This window comes from Chaetodon trifascialis, chromosome 2 (assembly GCF_039877785.1).
Source record: "Chaetodon trifascialis isolate fChaTrf1 chromosome 2, fChaTrf1.hap1, whole genome shotgun sequence".
In the NCBI taxonomy this organism is placed as follows: domain Eukaryota; kingdom Metazoa; phylum Chordata; class Actinopteri; order Chaetodontiformes; family Chaetodontidae; genus Chaetodon; species Chaetodon trifascialis.
Genome location: NC_092057.1, coordinates 20,541,591 through 20,560,222, shown reverse-complemented (window position 1 = coordinate 20,560,222; position 18,632 = coordinate 20,541,591). Strand labels below are relative to the sequence as shown.

Here is an 18,632-nt window from a genome sequence, read left to right as displayed (position 1 = left end):
TTGGATCTCATTTTCAGAATTCATACATTGATCAATAATTTTTCTCTGTGCCTCATTGATAAAGTTATTAACTGTCTTGTCTGTCATTTGTCTTTCAGTGAGAGGACAAAAGGAAGAAAAGACTCCTCATCAAGCATGTCAAACTATGGACATATAGACGCCTGATTGTCCTCAAAGTCAGCCATGATGCAGCTAATTTGTCGGTCATGACAAAATCGTCTCAAAATCGGGCTCAGTTCATACAGTCTGATCCCGACATTAAAGACAGGACAAAAAACAGGACGAAAAAGTCCTCACCAAGACCAGACGAGCCGAGCAACAAGACAGCATGCAGTGTGAACCCTCTCATTTCAAAAGGTAAATAAATATTTTTGGATCTTATTATCAGAATTCGTACATTGATCAATTATTATTCTTCAAGCATCACTGATAGTGTTTTTAACTGTTGTCTCCCTTGTGTGTCATTTGTCTTTAAGAGAGAGGAGAGGACACCAGGAGGAAAGTCCTCATCAAACACGTCAGACTACAGATGCATAGATGCTCGATTGTCCTTCAAAAATGAGCCATGGCGCAGCGAATTTGTCAAAATCAGGCTCAGTTCATTCAGTCTGATCCCGACACTAGAGAGAGGAGACAAAAGCAAGTCCTCATCAAGACCAGATGAGACGAGCAAAGAGACAGCATGCAGTGTGAACCCTCTCATTTCAAAAGGTTAATAAATATTTGTTCTCTTTTATTATCAGAAGTCTTTCATTGACCAACAGTTGTTCTCTTTGCCTCATTGATTAAGTTCTTAACTGTTTTTCTTGTCCGTCATTTGTCTTTTAGAGAGAGGACAAAAGGAGGAAAGGAGTCCTAATCAAGCATGTCAGACAATACTGTACACGTTTAGACGCCCAATTGTCCCTCAAAATCAGCCATGATGCATCTAATTTGTCGGCCATGACAAAATCGTCTCAAAATCGGGCTCAGTTCATACAGTATGATCCCGACATGAGAGAGAAGAGACAAAAGCAGGATGAAACAAGTCCTCACCAAGACCAGACGAGACGAGCAACGAGACAGCATACAGTGTGAATCCTCTCATTTCAACGTTCGGCATGTAAAAGTACATGTGTATTGACGGCCAATTGTGGTTGAAAATCAGCTATGTTGCCAGTCATTCGTCCGTCAGGACAAATTTGTCTTAAAATCGGGCTGGATTCATGTCGTGTGATGCCGACATTAGAGAGAAGAGAGGACACCAGACAGAGACAAGTCCTCAGTAAGCCCAGCGAGGCAAGAAATGATGTCAGACAGACAGAAGTCCTCAGCAAAATCAGACAAGAATCGAGCAAAGAGACAGCATGCAGTGTGAACCCTCTAATTTCAAAAGGTAAATAAATATTTGTTGTCTTTTATGATCAGAAGTCTTTCATTGACCAATAATTTTTCTCTGTGCCTCATTGATTAAGTTATGAACTGTTTCTCTTATCTGTCATTTGTCTTTTAGAGAGAGGAGAGGACACCAGGAAGAAACAAGTCCTCACAAAGCATGTCAAACTGCAGATGTAGCGTTGCCTGATTATCATTCAAAATCATCTATGACTCAGCTAATTTGTCGGTCATGACAAAATCACCTCAAAATCGGGCTCAGTTCATACAGTCTGATGCCAACATTAGAGAGAGGAGACAAAAGCAGGACGAAACAAGTCCTCACCAAGACAAGACAAGACGGGCAAAGAGACAGCATGCAGTGTGAACCCTCTCATTTCAACAGGTAAATAAATATTTATTGGATCTTAATCTCAGAATTCATACATTGATCAATCATTATTCTTTTGTAAGGATCATTGATAATGTTATTAAATGTTGTCTCCCTTGTCTGTCATTTGTCTTTTAGAGAGGAGAGGACACCAGGAGGAGAGGAGTCCTCATCAAGCATGTCAGACGACACGTGATAAACGCCAAACGTCCTTCAAAATCAGCCATGATGCAGCTAATTTGTCAAAAATGGGCTCAGTTCACACAGTCTGATCCCAACATTACAGAGAAGATACAAAAGCAGGACGAAACAAGTCCTCACCAAGACCAGACGAGGCGAGCAAAGAGACAGCATGCAGAATGAACACTCTCATTTCTCAAGGTAAATAAATATTTATTGGATCTTATCAGGATTCATTCATTGATCAATAATTTTTCTCTTTACCTCATTGATAAAGTTATTAACTGTTTCTCTTATCTGTCATTTGTCTTTTAGAGAGAGGAGAGGACACCAGGAAGAAACAAGTCCTCACAAAGCATGTCAAACTGCAGATGTATCATTGCCTGATTATCGTTCAAAATCATCTATGACATGTCAAACTATGGACGTATAAACACCTGATTGTCCTTCAAAATCAGCCATGATGCATCTAATTTGTCGGTCATGACAAAATCACCTCAAAATCGGGCTCAGTTCATACAGTCTGATCCCGACATTAAAGACAGGACAACAAACAGGACGAAACAAGTCCTCACAAAGACCAGACGAGCCGAGGAACAAGACAGCATGCAGTGTGAACCCTCTCATTTCAAAAGGTAAATAAATATTTATTGGATCTTATTATCAGAATTCATACATTGATAAAGTTATTAACTGTTTCTCTTATCTGTCATTTGTCTTTTAGAGAGAGGAGAGGACACCAGGAAGAAACAAGTCCTCACAAAGCATGTCAAACTGCAGATGTATCGTTGCCTGATTATCGTTCAAAATCATTTATGACATGTCAAACTATGGACGTATAAACGCCTGATTGTCCTTCAAAATCAGCCATGATGCATCTAATTTGTCGGCCATGACAAAATCACCTCAAAAACAGGACAAAAAACAGGACGAAAAAAGTCCTCACCAGGACCAGATGAGACGAGCGAGACAGCACGCGGTGTGAACCCTCTCATTTCAAAAGGTAAATAAAGATTTATTGGATCTCATTATCAGAATTCTTACATCGATCGATTATTCTTTGAGCATCATTGATCATGTTATTAACTGTTGTCTCCATTATGTGTCATTTGTCTTTTAGAGATAGCACACCAGTCAGACAGAAGTCCTCAGCAAAATCAGACAAGAATCGAGGAAAGAGACAGCATGCATGGTGAACTCTCTCATTTCAAAAGGTAAATACATGTTGATTTAATGTTATTTTTTGATGTTTAATGTTGATCAATCATTCTTCTTCATTTAATTGTTGGAGTTACAAACTTTTACTCCCCTTGTCTGTCATTTGTCTTTTAGAGAGAGGAGAGGACACCAGGAGATAACTCATCAAGCAAGGCAAACTACAGACGTATAGATGCCCGATTGTCGTTCAGAATCAGTCATTATGAAGCTAATTTGTCGGCCATGACAAAATCTTCTCAAAATCGGGCTGAGACTACATGAACTGGGTGGAGTGAGTATAGTTGAGACATGTTGAAACACCCTTAATATCTTGCCCGCGCTGCAGGCTGAGCTGCCGTTTTTACTCAGCACATGCATATTAGCATCCTCTTTGGTGGTGGGAAATTTGAAGAGTGTTAGCATCTCCAGTCCGAAGATATCAGCAAAAGTCTTTTTACTAAGGTCAGAATTTCACTTTACCATGTCCCTTCCACAATGAATAGCTTATAATCCTTTTGTGACCATCAACCATAACTTACATCATTGCAATCATTATTGTGTGCCCTAAAAACTCACATATTTCATGCTATCCTAGCATGTTAGGTCACTGCACAATCTAGAGAAACACAAAAAAAGTGGTTAGTGGGGTACAGTTGAGACACAATGTCTCAACTGTACCTGTGATAGAGTTCTATAACATCACATGCTGTTAAGTTGTGCAGCGTGACGATAACATGTTATAAGTCATAATAAGAGCACAAACAAAGAAAATGAAAATAAAATTTAATATTTGTGATACTTGAAGAGTGTTATACTAATGGACATCTTTTTAACCATAAATGATATAAGGATAATTTAGCGTGTGGTGTAATAGGCAAGGTGGTAGAACCTAGCTATGTTGTGTAGCCTGTATGGACTTTTTGCTAATGTTTGTATTTTTGTGCTATATTGCAGGATGCCCCGCTTCAGAGTTGGGACCACAAATAGGGGAGTGCCAGCACAGCTCTTAGAGAGGGCCTCAGAAGTGGTGCAGGAAGGGAGGTCAATTAGGAGCGTAGCTAAGGAATTTTGCATTCCTGTCCCTTCACTTGCTCGATATGTCAAAAGGAAGATAGCGTTGGCTGAACAGGGCTCAAGCATGTTGCCCTCAGTAGGGTACAGGGAGCTGCAATGCAGGAGCTCAGCCTGGTAGCCTATGTCAGAAATGCAGCAGCCTTATACCACAGGCTACCCCCAAAAGAGGTAAGAATGCACTAAAAACACCAATCGGGAGAGACCAGGTCAAATACAATGACAGATAAGCCAGTATCATAATACATAACAGGTGTTGCAAATCAATTTTCTGTAAAATGAAAATTTTTTTATAGCCTTTAATTTGTATTAATAAATGGCATGGCAGGGGCGAGAGGCACCAACGTCTGTCCATCAGGAGGCCTCAGGCTACAAGTCTCTACCGAAACGCTCATTTCAATTAGTTGAATGTGGCAACCTTCTTTGATAAGCTAGCCTCAGTCAACAAGAAGCACAACTTTGAGGACAAAGATGTTTGGAATGTTGATGAGACGGGGCTCGTGACTGTCCAGAAACCTGGCTCACTCGTCGCCACGAAGGGAGTGAGAAGAGTGGGGGCAATGACATCAGCTGAGAGAGGGGTCCTGGTTACGATGGCATTGGCAGGAAATGCTCTTGGCAACATTCCCCCCCCACCCCCCAATAGGCACAGCAGATGGATGCAGGAGCAGGACTTTGTCGTCTTCCTACAGCATTTTGTTCATCACGCCAGGCCAACTGAAGAGAGGAAGGTCCTGCTTCTTTTGGACAACCGCTCCTCCACATTTCAATCGAAGCCACCAACTTCTGGTGGGAAAACGGTGTGGTGATGTTGTCCTCTCCACCGTTTACAACCTCTGGACAAGGCTGTCTATGGGCCACGTAAGAAGCACTTCAACAGCGAGATGGGCAAGTGGCACCGAGAGCATCCAGGGGAAACGGTCACCATCTACGACCTGCCACAGTTGCTGAACAACATCTTGCTCCTGGCAGCGTCACTCCTGAATGTAAAAAAGGGCTTCTCAAGCACTGGCATCTGGCCCTACAAAGCAGACATTTTCAAGAAAGATGATTTTCTCCCTGCATCAGTCACTGACAGGCCTATTCCAGAGGCATCCCTCCCTGAGCCATCCACTGCCGCCCCCACAACGTCTGGGCCATCTGCTGCTGCCCTCACTACAGCTGGACCATCCATGGTCAACCTCAGTCCACCTGAGCTCTTCTCTGCCTCCCTCACAACAGCCGGACCATCCATGGTCAACCTCAGTCCACCTGAGCTCTTCTCTGCCTCCCTCACAACAGCCGGACCATCCATGGTCAACCCCAGTCCACCTGAGCTCTTCTCTGCCTCCCTCACAACAGCCGGACCATCACCTGTCATCCTCTCATCGTCCACTGCTCTGCCTAGGCCTGTCATAACCGTAAACTCTGAGGGTCTTCAGGAAGTGACCCTCACATTAGTTGATGTTCCTCTGTCTATACAAGAGGAGGAAACTATCACCACTGAAGTAAGAAAAATGTATTTTAATTAGTATATTGCTTGTCCAATTCTGAAAGTTAAATATTCATATGTGTGTTTCTGTGTGGTCTGTGTGTTTTCTTGTTCACCAGGAGCCTGTTCCAGACTTTTCTCCTGAAATAGTCAGGCCTCATCCCAAAGCTGGCCCCAGAACAGTCAATCGTCAGCAGCGGAGGAAAAGGAACAGCACCATTCTCACAGATACCCCTGAAAAGAAGGCCCTTGAAGAGGAGAAGAAAGAGTCCTCCTTGAAGGTAAAAAGAAAGATCCTGGCAAGGAGGAAGGAGGGAAAAAGGAGAAGAAAAGCACAGAAGACACCCAATGCCTGGTGTGCGCGGAGTGGTTTTCAAGGTCAAAGCCAGGAGAGCAATGGGTGTTGTGCTCCAGATGTGGCATGTGGTCTCATGTAGAGTGCACAGCTGGCAACCAAAGTTACCAAAGTTTAATTTCAGAAAAGAGGAATGAATTTATATTAAATTATCTTGTCAAATTGTCATTTTTAAAAAAGTTTATTACATTTACAATTGATGTTCAGTCATCATCAACAGATGTACACATATGGGGTATGGTTGAGACGGTACCATGGTAAAAATGCACCTCATGATTATGACCTAATTGTGGAAAAAATAATAAATGATATTCATCAATAATAACTTAGTATACAAACAAATTAAACAGCATAGGGAAATTCTCTTATTTTCAGTGTACAATTTTTGTGCAATATCTGTTCAAGAAGAAGAAACCAGGAAGAAACAAGTCCTCACCAAGAACAGACCAGACCAGACCAGACCAGACGAACAAAAAGACAGCATGCACAGTGAACCCTCTCATTTCAAAAGGTAAATTCACATTTATTTGATGATGTTGTCCGAATTCTTGTATTGATCAATAATTCTTTTGTGTGTCTCACTGATAACTTTTTTGACTGTTATTCTAACCTGTCATTTGTCTCATAGAGAGAGGAGAGGACACCAGGAAGGAACAAGTCCTCACCAAGACCAGACGAGACAAGAGATGAGCAAAGAGACAGCATGAACAGTTCTTGTATTAATCAATATTTCTTCTGTGAGCTTCATCGATAAAGTTATTAACTGTTAATCTCTTTGTCTGTCATTTGTCTTTTAGAGAGAGGACAGGAAAGCAGGAAGAAACATGGCCGACAACATCCATCCATCCATCCATTTTCTATACTGCCTATCCCTTTCGGGGTCACGGGGGGTGCTGGAGCCTATCCCAGCCGTCAACGGGCGAGAAGCGGGGTACACCCTGGACCGGTCGCCAGTCGATTGCAGGGCTGGCCGACAACAATACAACAGAAAATTCAATGCATGTGTTGGCTCAGGCAACTCTTCATCATATTCATATGCCGACTTTCATCTGGTTTATTATTTATCTCAGTCTGACAAACTGCTGTTAATCCAGCAGTGTTTGCTCCATCAAATAAAAAGTTTGAAAAGCTTCCTGGTTGAGAACATATCCTTAAATACTCAATGCCATTAAAGGTTCTCAGCTGTTATTCAGTTTGTCAATTAGTTATTGGTTAGTTAGTTAGTTATTTGGCTACATTATATTTAGGAAAATGCACCGTGTGAACAAAAACACATTTCTAGCCCTGTGACTGTTTTATATTTAATGAAAACAAAAAAAAATTACGTTACAATTTGCTTTTACAGCACAGTGGTACACATTTAAGACCCTCTGATGATGATGATGATGATGATGATGATAACAACAACAACAACAATAATAATAATAATAATAATAATAATAAATATAGTTGAGTTAAAAATGTAACTATAAATTGTCTTACCTTTACATTTCTCATTTTTGAAGGTAATCAAAAAAAACAATTGTCACATAGTGAATCTACATTTTTTTGGATCCCTTTGGTGTCTTTGGGTTCTTCTGTGATTCTCAGTTGACAATCCAGTCTTGGATGTATATTAATTACCATATGATTTTACAGTCAAACACATTTTCTTTTCAAAGTGTCTTCAGTATATTTTGGTCTCATGTTTAGAAGCCACAGGTGAACTACCAGTAAGAAATCTGAGAGAGTTGGGTTTGTTTTGTCCAGCAGATGGCAGTATTGGCCTGTGAAATATTCACTGAAACGCTGAGTGTGTTGGTCTGTTGCTCTCCTGCTAAAAAAAAGTTTCATTTCCTTTCCAGTTATGCTTTTTTATACATTTAAAGAATATGAGAGTGAATATTTCTCACGCCCTCATCAAAGACATGAGAGATCATAAAAGTAACAAATGTCTTGTTTAAAGAGCATCAATTGCTCTCTCTCTCTCTCTCTCTCTCTCTCTCTCTCTCTCTCTCTCTCTCTCTCTCTCTCTCTCTCTCTCTCTCTCTCTGTGTGTGTGTGTGTGTGTGTGTGTGTGACAGAGTAGACTTATGCTTCCTTTTTATCCTAAGGTCACACTGGAGCAACAGGGGAGCAATTCAGTCCATCAGACACGGTTTTAGGCCGATCACATGGGTGCTTGGCTGCACTTGGGCAACTTTGACAATCATTTGGGACACTTAGGTCTCACTTGGTTCACTGTGAAGCCACTGTGGACACCTGGGCCACTCAAATAGGCCTCTGGTCTCACATATTGGGTCACGGCTGCAATTTACCTGCTTGATCACCCCCCTCAGTGTTTATCATTGTGTACTGCCCCCAACAAACAAAAGATTGTAAGCCACACCTGGCTAAAGCTAATGCAGTCTAATATGACAATCCTGCAATATATCCTACCTTAATGACATTTAATATTCAGTTTTGTTGAAACTGTTTCAGAGAATAACTTTGGAGGCTGCAGTTTGCGGTGTAATATACTGACAGGTATTTCCATTATTTTGTCCAGCCCATTTCTGACAATGAGGGTAAGCTAAATAGCAAAAACACCCATCACAAAGGTAGGATGTATTGCAGGACTGCTGTGTTAGACTGCATTCGTTTTAGCTGCGTGTACTTGGTGTATGTTGTCTGTATTGTATTAGGTATATTGAGGTGTTTCATCGGCACATGACCTGGATAAACACTTTAACAAAGAGCTCTTGTGCATTCAGATGTAAAAATGCAGTGGTGGTGACTGTATGTGAGTGTCGGACATGTCAGATACAGAGGCTGTCAAAGAGGATGTTGGATTCCCCGTCTGTCCTCACCTAATATTGTTAGGTCATGACTTTTATGGAAAGTCAATTGTATCAGAGTGGCCTGAGCTGACTTTCTCTCCTCTAAGTCCTCTCAGGCATCATCAGCACATCTGCAGGCCTAAACTTCGATCATTGATATTCTGAAGTATTGAACCATGGCTAGATGTATTAAGATAATCAATAGATTGCTGCAGAAAAACCTTGTTGTGTGCCCAAAATAGAACACACCCACATTCACAGTGTACACTGTGTACACACCCCTCACACCCCCACCCCTGTGGTCAATCTGTTAGTGGGATAAACCATTGTCAGGGGAGCCATTCTCTGTGCCGCTCCTCTCCTGTGGTTCATCTCAGGGCCCACCAGCTGGAGCTACCATTGCTGTGAGGGCTGTGTGAGGCAGATGTAACAGAGTATTTAGGAAGTTTGTTGAGAGGTGCAGGCAGTCCTTTCTCAGCAGGCATGTCTATTTTAAATGGATGGAAACATATGCAAACCGGACAAACAAACAACAGAAGCTGTTATGAATGCTAGGCATTAAGGCAGTCAGGTATTTTGATAAAGTGCACAGGTTGAGCAGACCATCAGCTCAACACTAATCAGGTATCATGTGAATCAGTTTGCAAAGCAACTTGCAGAGAGATTACAGCAGTCAGGTAGGACTAATCAAGGTTTGAAGGGTGTGCTCGTCTTATCTATGAGATGGACAAGTTCCTGGTGATGTGAACACTGCACATCACTCTCTCTTCTGCCCTCCACGGACCACCCACCCCCAGCCTTCCGCTCTACCTGTATTTCTAAGCGTGAAGCTCAGGTGAGCGCAGCACATACGGAGCATGGACTCACTGCGCCTGCCACAGGTGAGGACAAGCGATCTATAGATCTGCATGCTTTGTTACTGCTGTCACCTGAAAACTCTGGGATATGAATTCAGTATTTATCTCTTTGAATGAAATTAAGAGCCTGAAGGGGACATTAAAACACAACGTTATTATCAAGCTTATTATTAATAGCTAAATTATTACATGATGACGGAGGAAACTGAAACTCAGCTTGGAAACACCAACTGAAACTCAGCACATGAAACATAATCTAAACTATGTAGTGATACTGTTTTAAGTAATTATAGAAATCAGGGCTTTGGTAAATTGCACATCAAACAGAATAACATGATATAATATTTTTAGATTTATTCGTAAGAGACTTCTATCAATAGTTAATGAACACATTCAAACAGGAAACTGTTGAAGTGTAACACTTTTTCAGCATTGATTTTGCTGGTTGCTTTCTCTCTGTGCTACACTGTTGTGTGAATGGAATTTTACTGCAGCCAGACCATGTGACAATAAGATCAATACCATGGCATGTGAGAGACAGTGTGTGTGTGTGTGTGTGTGTGTGTGTGTGTGTGTGTGTGTGTGTGTGTGTGTGTGTGTGTGTGTGTGTGTGTGTGTGTGTGTGTGTGTGTGTGTGATGTTTCTGAACCTAATATCCTGAAAGTCAAACTGTAATGTTGTTTTTTTTTTGTTGTTGTTGTTCATACAAACTTAGATAGAGTTGGCCTGTGCTTAACAAAGCATCAAATACAACTGACTTCTGTAAAATGTAATGACATGATGTGATGCCAACCAGCATCATGCTTTATGTGGCAAACACTCAGGTTGGCATATTTGATTTAACTGGAGTCTCTTTATAAAGTAACAATTTGAACACACTGATCTCAGCTTCTGGAAATTATTGTCTATGACCTTTAAATAGTGACAAACCCAATTTAAGAAGTAAATATTTCCCACAGTTTGGAATAATATTTTTGTTTTTCTTTCTTTTCAGCCAATGGCTGCTGAGAGCAAATACAAGGAAGACCCCAATGAGAGACATGGAAATCACAGCAAAGGTAGTTTTCATACTGCAACAGAAGGCTATTGTAGAGTTAAGTAGAAGATACCATTAAAATGTCTTTTAAGTCTTTAGCTGTGGGAAAGGACAGAAAATGTATTCAGGGTTTTGTTTGTCTTAGAGGTCAAAGCAAGCCCTGCTCACTCCACGGTGGCTTTGATTGAGGAGGAGCCGGAGGACACAGACCCGTGGGACCTGCCAGAGCTGAAGGACACAGGGGTCCCATGGTCAGGTGAAGACTCACAATGTCCCCATGTAACATTGTTATAAGTACAAGTCCACGATTGTCTTATCCTTGTTTTTATAGAGGAACGTGTGTCCTGATTAGATACATGTGGTCAGTACATTACTAATGGATGACATATAGCCTGCTGTAGATATGATAAAGTGTTCCGCATAGCATTGTTACATAACCACACAGCAGCTGTTAAGTCTACTGTTTTTGTGCAGTCCAATAAAATAGCACATTACATATTAAGATACTCAGAGTCTATACAGTGTGACAAGTCTGGAGTAAGTCGTTTTTTACCGTGGCGTGAAGAGGAACTCACCACTTTGGACATGTTTTATTAGTGTGTTTCACTTCTTATCAAATCAAAGTTCATTTCATGTTGCTTTTTTGCAGAATTGCTCAGAGCGTTCCTTTGTCTTCATGTACCCTCCACACACATGTGTATTTATGCTACAATCAAATGAAACCCCTCAACTACACACGTGGTCACTATTTAACTAATTATGTGACTTCTAAAACAAATTGGCTGCACCATTTTTAAGTGTATTAAAGGGGGTGAATACTAATGTAAACGTGTTTTCTATTTGCAATTCATTCGGATAACTAAATGTTGTCACTTTCATGTTCAAGGTTCAAAAAGCCACATTGGAGCTACCCAGTTCAATGTTGTAAAACAGAAAAACTTTCCAAAGTTGGTTCATGCTTTTTATGAGCTCTGTACTGACTGAACTTCAAAGATTATTGCCTCATTGATAAAACAATAAATCACATCAGTGACACTGATGATTAGGTAGAGGTCATAAATAGTATGGATGTGATCCAGACAGTAGCTAGAGGGAAAGCTGAGTCTATGGCAACACACTGAACACAAGAGTTAAACAGTGACTCCACTTAAGAGTGAACATCAACAACCTTAAAATTGTTACTGTAACCTACTGCAAGAGTGACTAATCCAATACGAATGCAATATTATTTATTTCTGATTATGTAAATGGCAGCAATTACTATTGGAGTAATGTTTTTTTGACTACATTGATTTGTATGGAGGACAGTGGGCGAGTAAACCCCCTTTTTTTTTTTTTTGGAGCTAGTGTGAGCTGTGTGTTTTGGATAAGAAACATGTCAACTTACAGTTTATACTCTTGACCAAGTTTTGGATCATACGGCGATGATAAAATTACAGTGAAATGCTTTTAAAAAAGCCCCCTCTGTTCTCATATTTCCTATGAATCTGCCTCAAACCTTTCATGGCAGATATATGAAGAGATGTCACAGCAGGACAAACACAGGTTACTGATACTCTTAAATGGACTGAGCCTTCGTTTGTTTCACCTCTGTTTTCCTGCTACGACAGGTGAAAATGGATAAATCTCTAAAAACGGTATCAACAAATGAAAAATAATGTTATTTCCCTTTTTTAACCCCATTCATGTCTTGTCTCTGCCTCAGCTCTGGACACCAAAGGAAAGGTGTTGAGAGTGTTGCTGTCGGTGGGGAAGTTGATCGTGCTGCTGGGTCTCCTCTACATGTTCATCTGCTCTCTTGACATCCTCAGCTCAGCTTTCCAGCTCGTTGGAGGTGAACACACTGACGTCTGTCTGAAGCCATACGTGGGTGTTATGATGACCCATAAACTTTTCACAGCAGACATTTGAACTTGTCATAATAGGAAAAGCACGTGTTATTGGTAACAAGTGTCCCAGTAAGTCCTGACAGCGTGACAGTGAGCTAACATGTGATACCAGCACAATGAAACTGAAGCAGCTAAGTGAAATTCAGCCTTTATTCATTTTACTATTTGTCCTTTTCCTGCTGACATGTCAAAATCCTTTTAACATGGTGTTAATATGCAGCTGCTTTGTCTTTGTTACGCATATCAAAGCACAGTGCTGCTGTGATTTATATTCTAACGGTCCCTCTCTGCTGCGTACTTTGAAGGTGGAAGTGGGCATTATTTTGAAAATGTACATTCTCCATGTTCACCTTGTCCAGGTAAAGCAGCAGGTGACATCTTTCAGGATAATTCAGTTTTGTCCAACCCTCTGGCTGGTCTGGTCATTGGCGTTCTGGTCACCCTGCTGGTCCAGAGCTCATCCACTTCCTCCTCCATAGTTGTCAGCATGGTATCCTCTGGACGTGAGTATGAGCTTCTACACACATACACACACACAGATCTATGCACAGTACATACACATGAAGGATAATGATGTTGGAGGTGTAGAGGAGAGGGAGGAGTGATGATGAAGGAGAACTGTGTGCTTTGGCAGTGCTCTCGGTCCAGCTGGCTGTTCCCATCATCATGGGCACCAACATCGGCACCTCGGTCACCAACACACTAGTCGCCATGACGCAGGCTGGTGATCGCAGCACCTTCCGCAGGTAATCATTTTGTGTGTGATGCAGAGCTTCCTTTGTCTCTCTCTCTCTCTGCAGTTCAGAAAGCCCACATAAAACGTTTCTCAAGAACAATGTGCTTTGCTGTGAATACGCATATATAACCCATAACATAATTACAAGAGCATGCAGAGATAAGCTGCAACAGTATCTGCCGTATGACCCTGATGAATGATCTTTTATTGCTCTAATAGTCAAATAAATACATTGACCTGTAATGAAATAACATCTACACTGGCAACAGCCTCACAGATGCATCAGCACAACACATACAGTCAGTTCAACATTTAAGTTACAGCTTACCTGTAGCTTAAGTTACAATTACAGCATATCCAAAAGTGTCAATTTTTTTAGCTTTGTAAAGAGTTTTATTAGCCCCAAGACAATAAAATATAATCACTATTTAATCTACAAAATGTATTTTCCCCTTTATCTATAAAACACTAATATTTCTTATCTAATCTCTGACTGATGACCCTCAAGATAATCAGAAAAATAATTATACTACTACTACTACTACTACTACTACTACTACTACTACTACTAATAATAATAATAATTAACAAATTATTATTATTATTATTATTATTATTATTATTATGTAATTGTAATAATTGTATTTACCTACTTACTTTCGAGATAACTTTTCCCTCGACAGCTATAATATATAGCTCCCATTAGGTCGTCTTACTTTGCATTTTTGTACCTCCTTTCACAATGTACCCAGGGCTTTTGCAGGAGCCACAGTTCATGACTTCTTCAACTGGCTCTCTGTACTGGTGCTGCTGCCTCTGGAGGTTGCCACTGGTTATTTGTACGTGGTCACCAAGCTCATCACAGACTCCTTCAATATTGAGAGCGGAGAGGCCCCGGACCTGTTAAATGTGATCACTGATGTCCTCACAGAGTCAATTATACAGGTAAAATGTTCTTTCTGATGATGTAGTTGTTACTTGTGCAAACCTCTCATCTCAAATCTAAAATCATTAAGTCATTCGGGTCTACCCTGTGGAGTTTTTGACCACTAGTAGCACTGTGGAGCAATATACTGCTTTGACTGCACATTCACAAAGATGCCCATGTGCAAGCATGCAGGTGGTCTGGTTCACGTCTGGCCTGGTGTCATTCACCAATGTGCCGAGTAACAGGGAGTAAGAAGACCTCTCACACTCAAATGTGCATTCAAGATATTCAAAAATCAGCTTTGCAAATGTTTTTTGAGGAAGGAAATGCACTCAGCATTTTTGTTAGACCTCAAGGATTCACCCAGTGTCTTTGGATAACACAGAATGTAAACAAACCTTTCAGAATAGACCACAACATTAAAATAATGCAGAAGAACTGCTTCATGCAACACTGTGTTTAAATGCACAGAAGGGGTTCTCTTGGTACCAGGACATGGTCAGGTAGACAAGCACAGGTATTAAGTCACAAGTGCCAGGAAAATTGGCTGGGATGTAGAGGAAAACCCACAACCAACTTCAGCAGAAATACAAGCTTCTGCACCAACGCCACAAAACAGCCCGCCGACAACATAGCAGACAGCACCTAGACAAGCCTCAAAACTTCTGGAAAAAAGTCATTTGGAGTGAAAATTGAACTTCATGGTCACAACTATAAACATTATGTTTGAGAGGAATCAACAAGGCCTATGATGAAAAGCACACCATCCCTACTGTGAAGCATGGAGGTGGAGGACAATTTGCTTTCATCAGCCCAGAAGCTGCACATGGGACTCATGTTGACTTTCCAACATGACAATGATCCAAAACACAAGACAAAGAGAATCCTTCAGCAGAAAAAGGTGAAGGTTATGGAGTGGCCATCACTGTCTCCCCACTTTGATGAGATCTCAAGCATGCAGTTCAACTGAATGGGCGACTTTACCACCTAAGAAAATAAAGGGTTTCATCACAAAAGAATGCCATTGTGTTATTTTCACTCTTTTACAGAAATCACTCGTGTATCAGAGAGATAAAACATTAAGCCATTTTACAACATTATGATCTTCAACGTGGTTGTACATTTTCTGCACTTTCTTTCTCTTCCTCTCAGTTGGACCAGTCTGTCATTAGTGGGATTGCCACCGGAGACCCAGAGGCCAGGAATAAGAGTCTCATCAAGAAATGGTGCCAAACCTTCACCAACACAGTAAGAGCAAAAACATGTCAGCTCTGTACCAAATATTCCAAAATATTCCATCTTAAAATCTTCCTTGTCAAACTGCCGCTGTGTTTCAGAGCTTGATGAACGTTACACTTCCCAGTCCAGAGAACTGCACGTCTCACTGCTGGGTTGATGGCAACTACACCTACATAATGAAGAACATTTCCACAACATACGGTGTCGAGAAATGTAAGCCCACCCTTCACAAATAAGTATAGACCACATTTCCAGCAGCAAAAGAGAGCAGTTTTTAACACAACGTGTGGAGCATCTCGCAACACCAACCATACATCTAACTTCATCAAGTGATAAACACAGTATTTGAGTGTGTGTGCTCTCAGGTTCTTCTTCAGTTCTTCTGCCCTCAAGGGGCCAAAAAAAATCAATTCATGCAGCTTTAAAACAAAGAGGATACGAGTCATCACAAGTCACATTTGTGTCCACAGTGTCATTTCCAAAAAGCTGCCATGCGTGTGTATCTGTGTGCCTGCAGGTACGCATCTCTTTGTGGATGTGAATCTGTCTGACCTGGCAGTAGGTCTGATCCTGCTGGCTCTTTCTCTGCTGGTGCTCTGCTCCTGCCTGATCCTCATCGTCAAGCTGCTTAACTCCATGCTGAAGGGACAGGTGGCTTCAGTCATCAAGAGGATCCTGAACACCGGTGAGCATTGTGCCCACTGTATATACAGTAGTCAAGTGCTGTAAATGTGAATGTGACTGCATTGGTTAGTAATATGTGGATGCTGTGTGTCTGTTTGTGTTTGCAGATTTCCCATTTCCATTTGGTTGGGTCACAGGTTACATTGCCATTTTAGTCGGAGCTGGAATGACCTTCGTTGTGCAGAGCAGTTCGGTTTTCACTTCTGCTATTACTCCACTTGTTGGTGAGGGCATCCATTCATCCATCATCCATCTATTTATCCATCCATCCATTCATGTCGTTCATCATCAAAATCTATGTACTATTTTGCACTTTAAATGAACAGACAACCTGATTCTGCTTCTTAACAAAAATAGCTTGAAGGCAGCGCGAACACACCCGCTTTGCTTGCTTGCTTGTCATTTCCTTGTTTGTTTCTTTGTTTATAATTATCAAGACTTAAAGCTGATAGCTGTAGCTAATTTCCTGTTTAAACAGGAAGGATATATGAAACAATGGCACGTGGAGAGAAAGAGGGGGGTTGTTAACATATGTATTTGTTTGAATTTGTTTGCGTGCTATTTGTTTGAATAGGTATTGGTGTCATCAGTATAGAAAGAGCGTACCCTTTGTCTCTGGGTTCAAATATCGGCACAACCACCACAGCCATCCTGGCAGCTATGGCTAGTCCTGGAGACACACTGGCTGATGCTCTGCAGGTCACACACACACACACACACACACACACACACACACACACACACACACACACACACACAGACTGACTTTAATAGGTTTTCAAAACATTTTAACATACAGTCACAACAGCAGGTACAATCAATGCCAACATCAAACAAACTTTTACAAATTGAGCCAACTCACCTATGAATTCTCATAGTAATCCACTGATCAATAACAGTCTGACAAAAACTTGTTGCAGTGACTAAGGTCCAGCACATTATTCAATCAATAAATATCCACAGACTGCTGTTGCATAATTTCAAATTAGGTGGCAGACGTGCTAATCTTCCAAGCATTCTCCATTGTAATTCCAATTACAAGGCACATCCAGGTGATATGTTGATATCAAAATGGCGCCTGCACTCTCACCTTTCAATTGACAGCTCACTTGACCCAGTACGACCATCCATGTTCTGTCCTCAACCTACCTATCTTTTATTTTATGAGGAGGAAAAATGATGACTTAAGCACATCAGTAAAATGTGTTTATGATCGTTCCAGATTGCCCTTGTGCACTTCCTGTTCAACATCTCTGGCATCATTCTGTGGTATCCAATCCCCTTCACCCGCCTCCCTATCCGGCTGGCTAAAGGTCTGGGCAACATCACCGCCTCCTACCGCTGGTTTGCCGCTGTCTACATCATCTGCTGCTTCTTCGTTCTACCACTCTTTGTCTTCAGCCTGTCGCTGGCTGGCTGGCCGGTGCTAGTAGGTGTGGGTGCACCTCTGGTCGTCATGTTGATCCTCATCATAGTCATAAACATACTGCAGAAAAGGAAGCCCGGGTGTTTGCCTGCAGCACTGCGATCCTGGGACTTCCTGCCTCTCTGGGCCCACTCACTGGCTCCTTGGGACAAAGTGGTCAGTGTTTTTACGGCCAAATGCTGTTGCTGCTGCAAATGCTGCCAGCTGGCTACTGATGACCAGGAGCACAGAGAGACAGAATCTGTGGAGGATAACAAGAAACCTCACACAGAGGTGTACGATAACCCTGCAATGAGTGCGGAGACAGAGGTGGAAAATGAGATAAAGATAGAGCTGAAGATTCTGAAAATGACGCGCCTTTGAGATGCTGTGTACATATGTATGAGTGTGTGACTATGTGTGTGTGGTGTAAAGATGTGCATTGTGCACTGATGAAGGCACAAGGTCCAAACACGTTTAGGCAAATCTTCATGATATTTATTAGTTTATAGTAATTAGTTTTAGTAGATTCCTGTAGTGTAAGAAATGGTTATACAGAGAATTCCAACTCTAAGCGTATCAAGAGTCAAAGAATATAACACATGCAAGAAAGTGTTGGCCTTTCAGCTGTGTGGTGCTGACTGAAGTTGCCTTTAAAGGACTAGACTGGCTTTTTAAAAAAATTATTTATTTTCTATTGTCAACGGATCCCAAGGAAAAACCAAAAACAACAATTTGTTAGTCCATCTCTCACTATTGTGCGATTTTCCATTCCTTGTCCCCATTGTCCCCTGCTGAACGGCTTAAATATATACTTTCTTTTCTTTTCTTTTCTTTTCTTTTCTTTTCTTTTCTTTTCTTTTCTTTTCTTTTCTTTTCTTTTCTTTTTTGACAAGGCTAAATTATTTATAAGCAGCTGTAGTTTTTAGCAGTACTCAATCAACAAAATCGTGCATTCGTTCGGAACTATTTTCAGCTTTGGATTAATACTGTTCAAGTAATATTAGCATTAGTCTTAAAGCACCACTATGCCTTACAGAGC

The 18,632-nt window shown here is 41.2% G+C and overlaps 1 protein-coding gene across 1 annotated transcript; it reads left to right on the top strand.

Moving 5' to 3' along the window:
* Positions 1-9,673: 9,673 nt before the first annotated feature.
* Positions 9,674-18,249, top strand: slc34a2a (solute carrier family 34 member 2a). Its single transcript, XM_070980719.1, has 13 exons — positions 9,674-9,697; positions 10,668-10,731; positions 10,855-10,965; positions 12,415-12,543; positions 12,958-13,101; positions 13,233-13,344; positions 14,087-14,279; positions 15,415-15,510; positions 15,600-15,714; positions 16,019-16,186; positions 16,293-16,409; positions 16,760-16,884; positions 17,408-18,249. Exons 1-13 carry the CDS (start codon positions 9,674-9,676, stop codon positions 17,972-17,974), a joined length of 1,965 nt encoding a protein of 654 aa, XP_070836820.1. The 3' UTR covers positions 17,975-18,249.
* The last annotated feature ends 383 nt before the right edge of the window (positions 18,250-18,632 follow it).

Coding starts and splice junctions, on each gene's coding strand:
- slc34a2a (XM_070980719.1), top strand. CDS start 9,674: ATGGACTCACTGCGCCTGCCACAG. Junction 12,544..12,957: donor AGCTTTCCAGCTCGTTGGAG/GTGAACACACTG, acceptor CACCTTGTCCAG/GTAAAGCAGCAGGTGACATC. Junction 13,345..14,086: donor GATCGCAGCACCTTCCGCAG/GTAATCATTTTG, acceptor CAATGTACCCAG/GGCTTTTGCAGGAGCCACAG.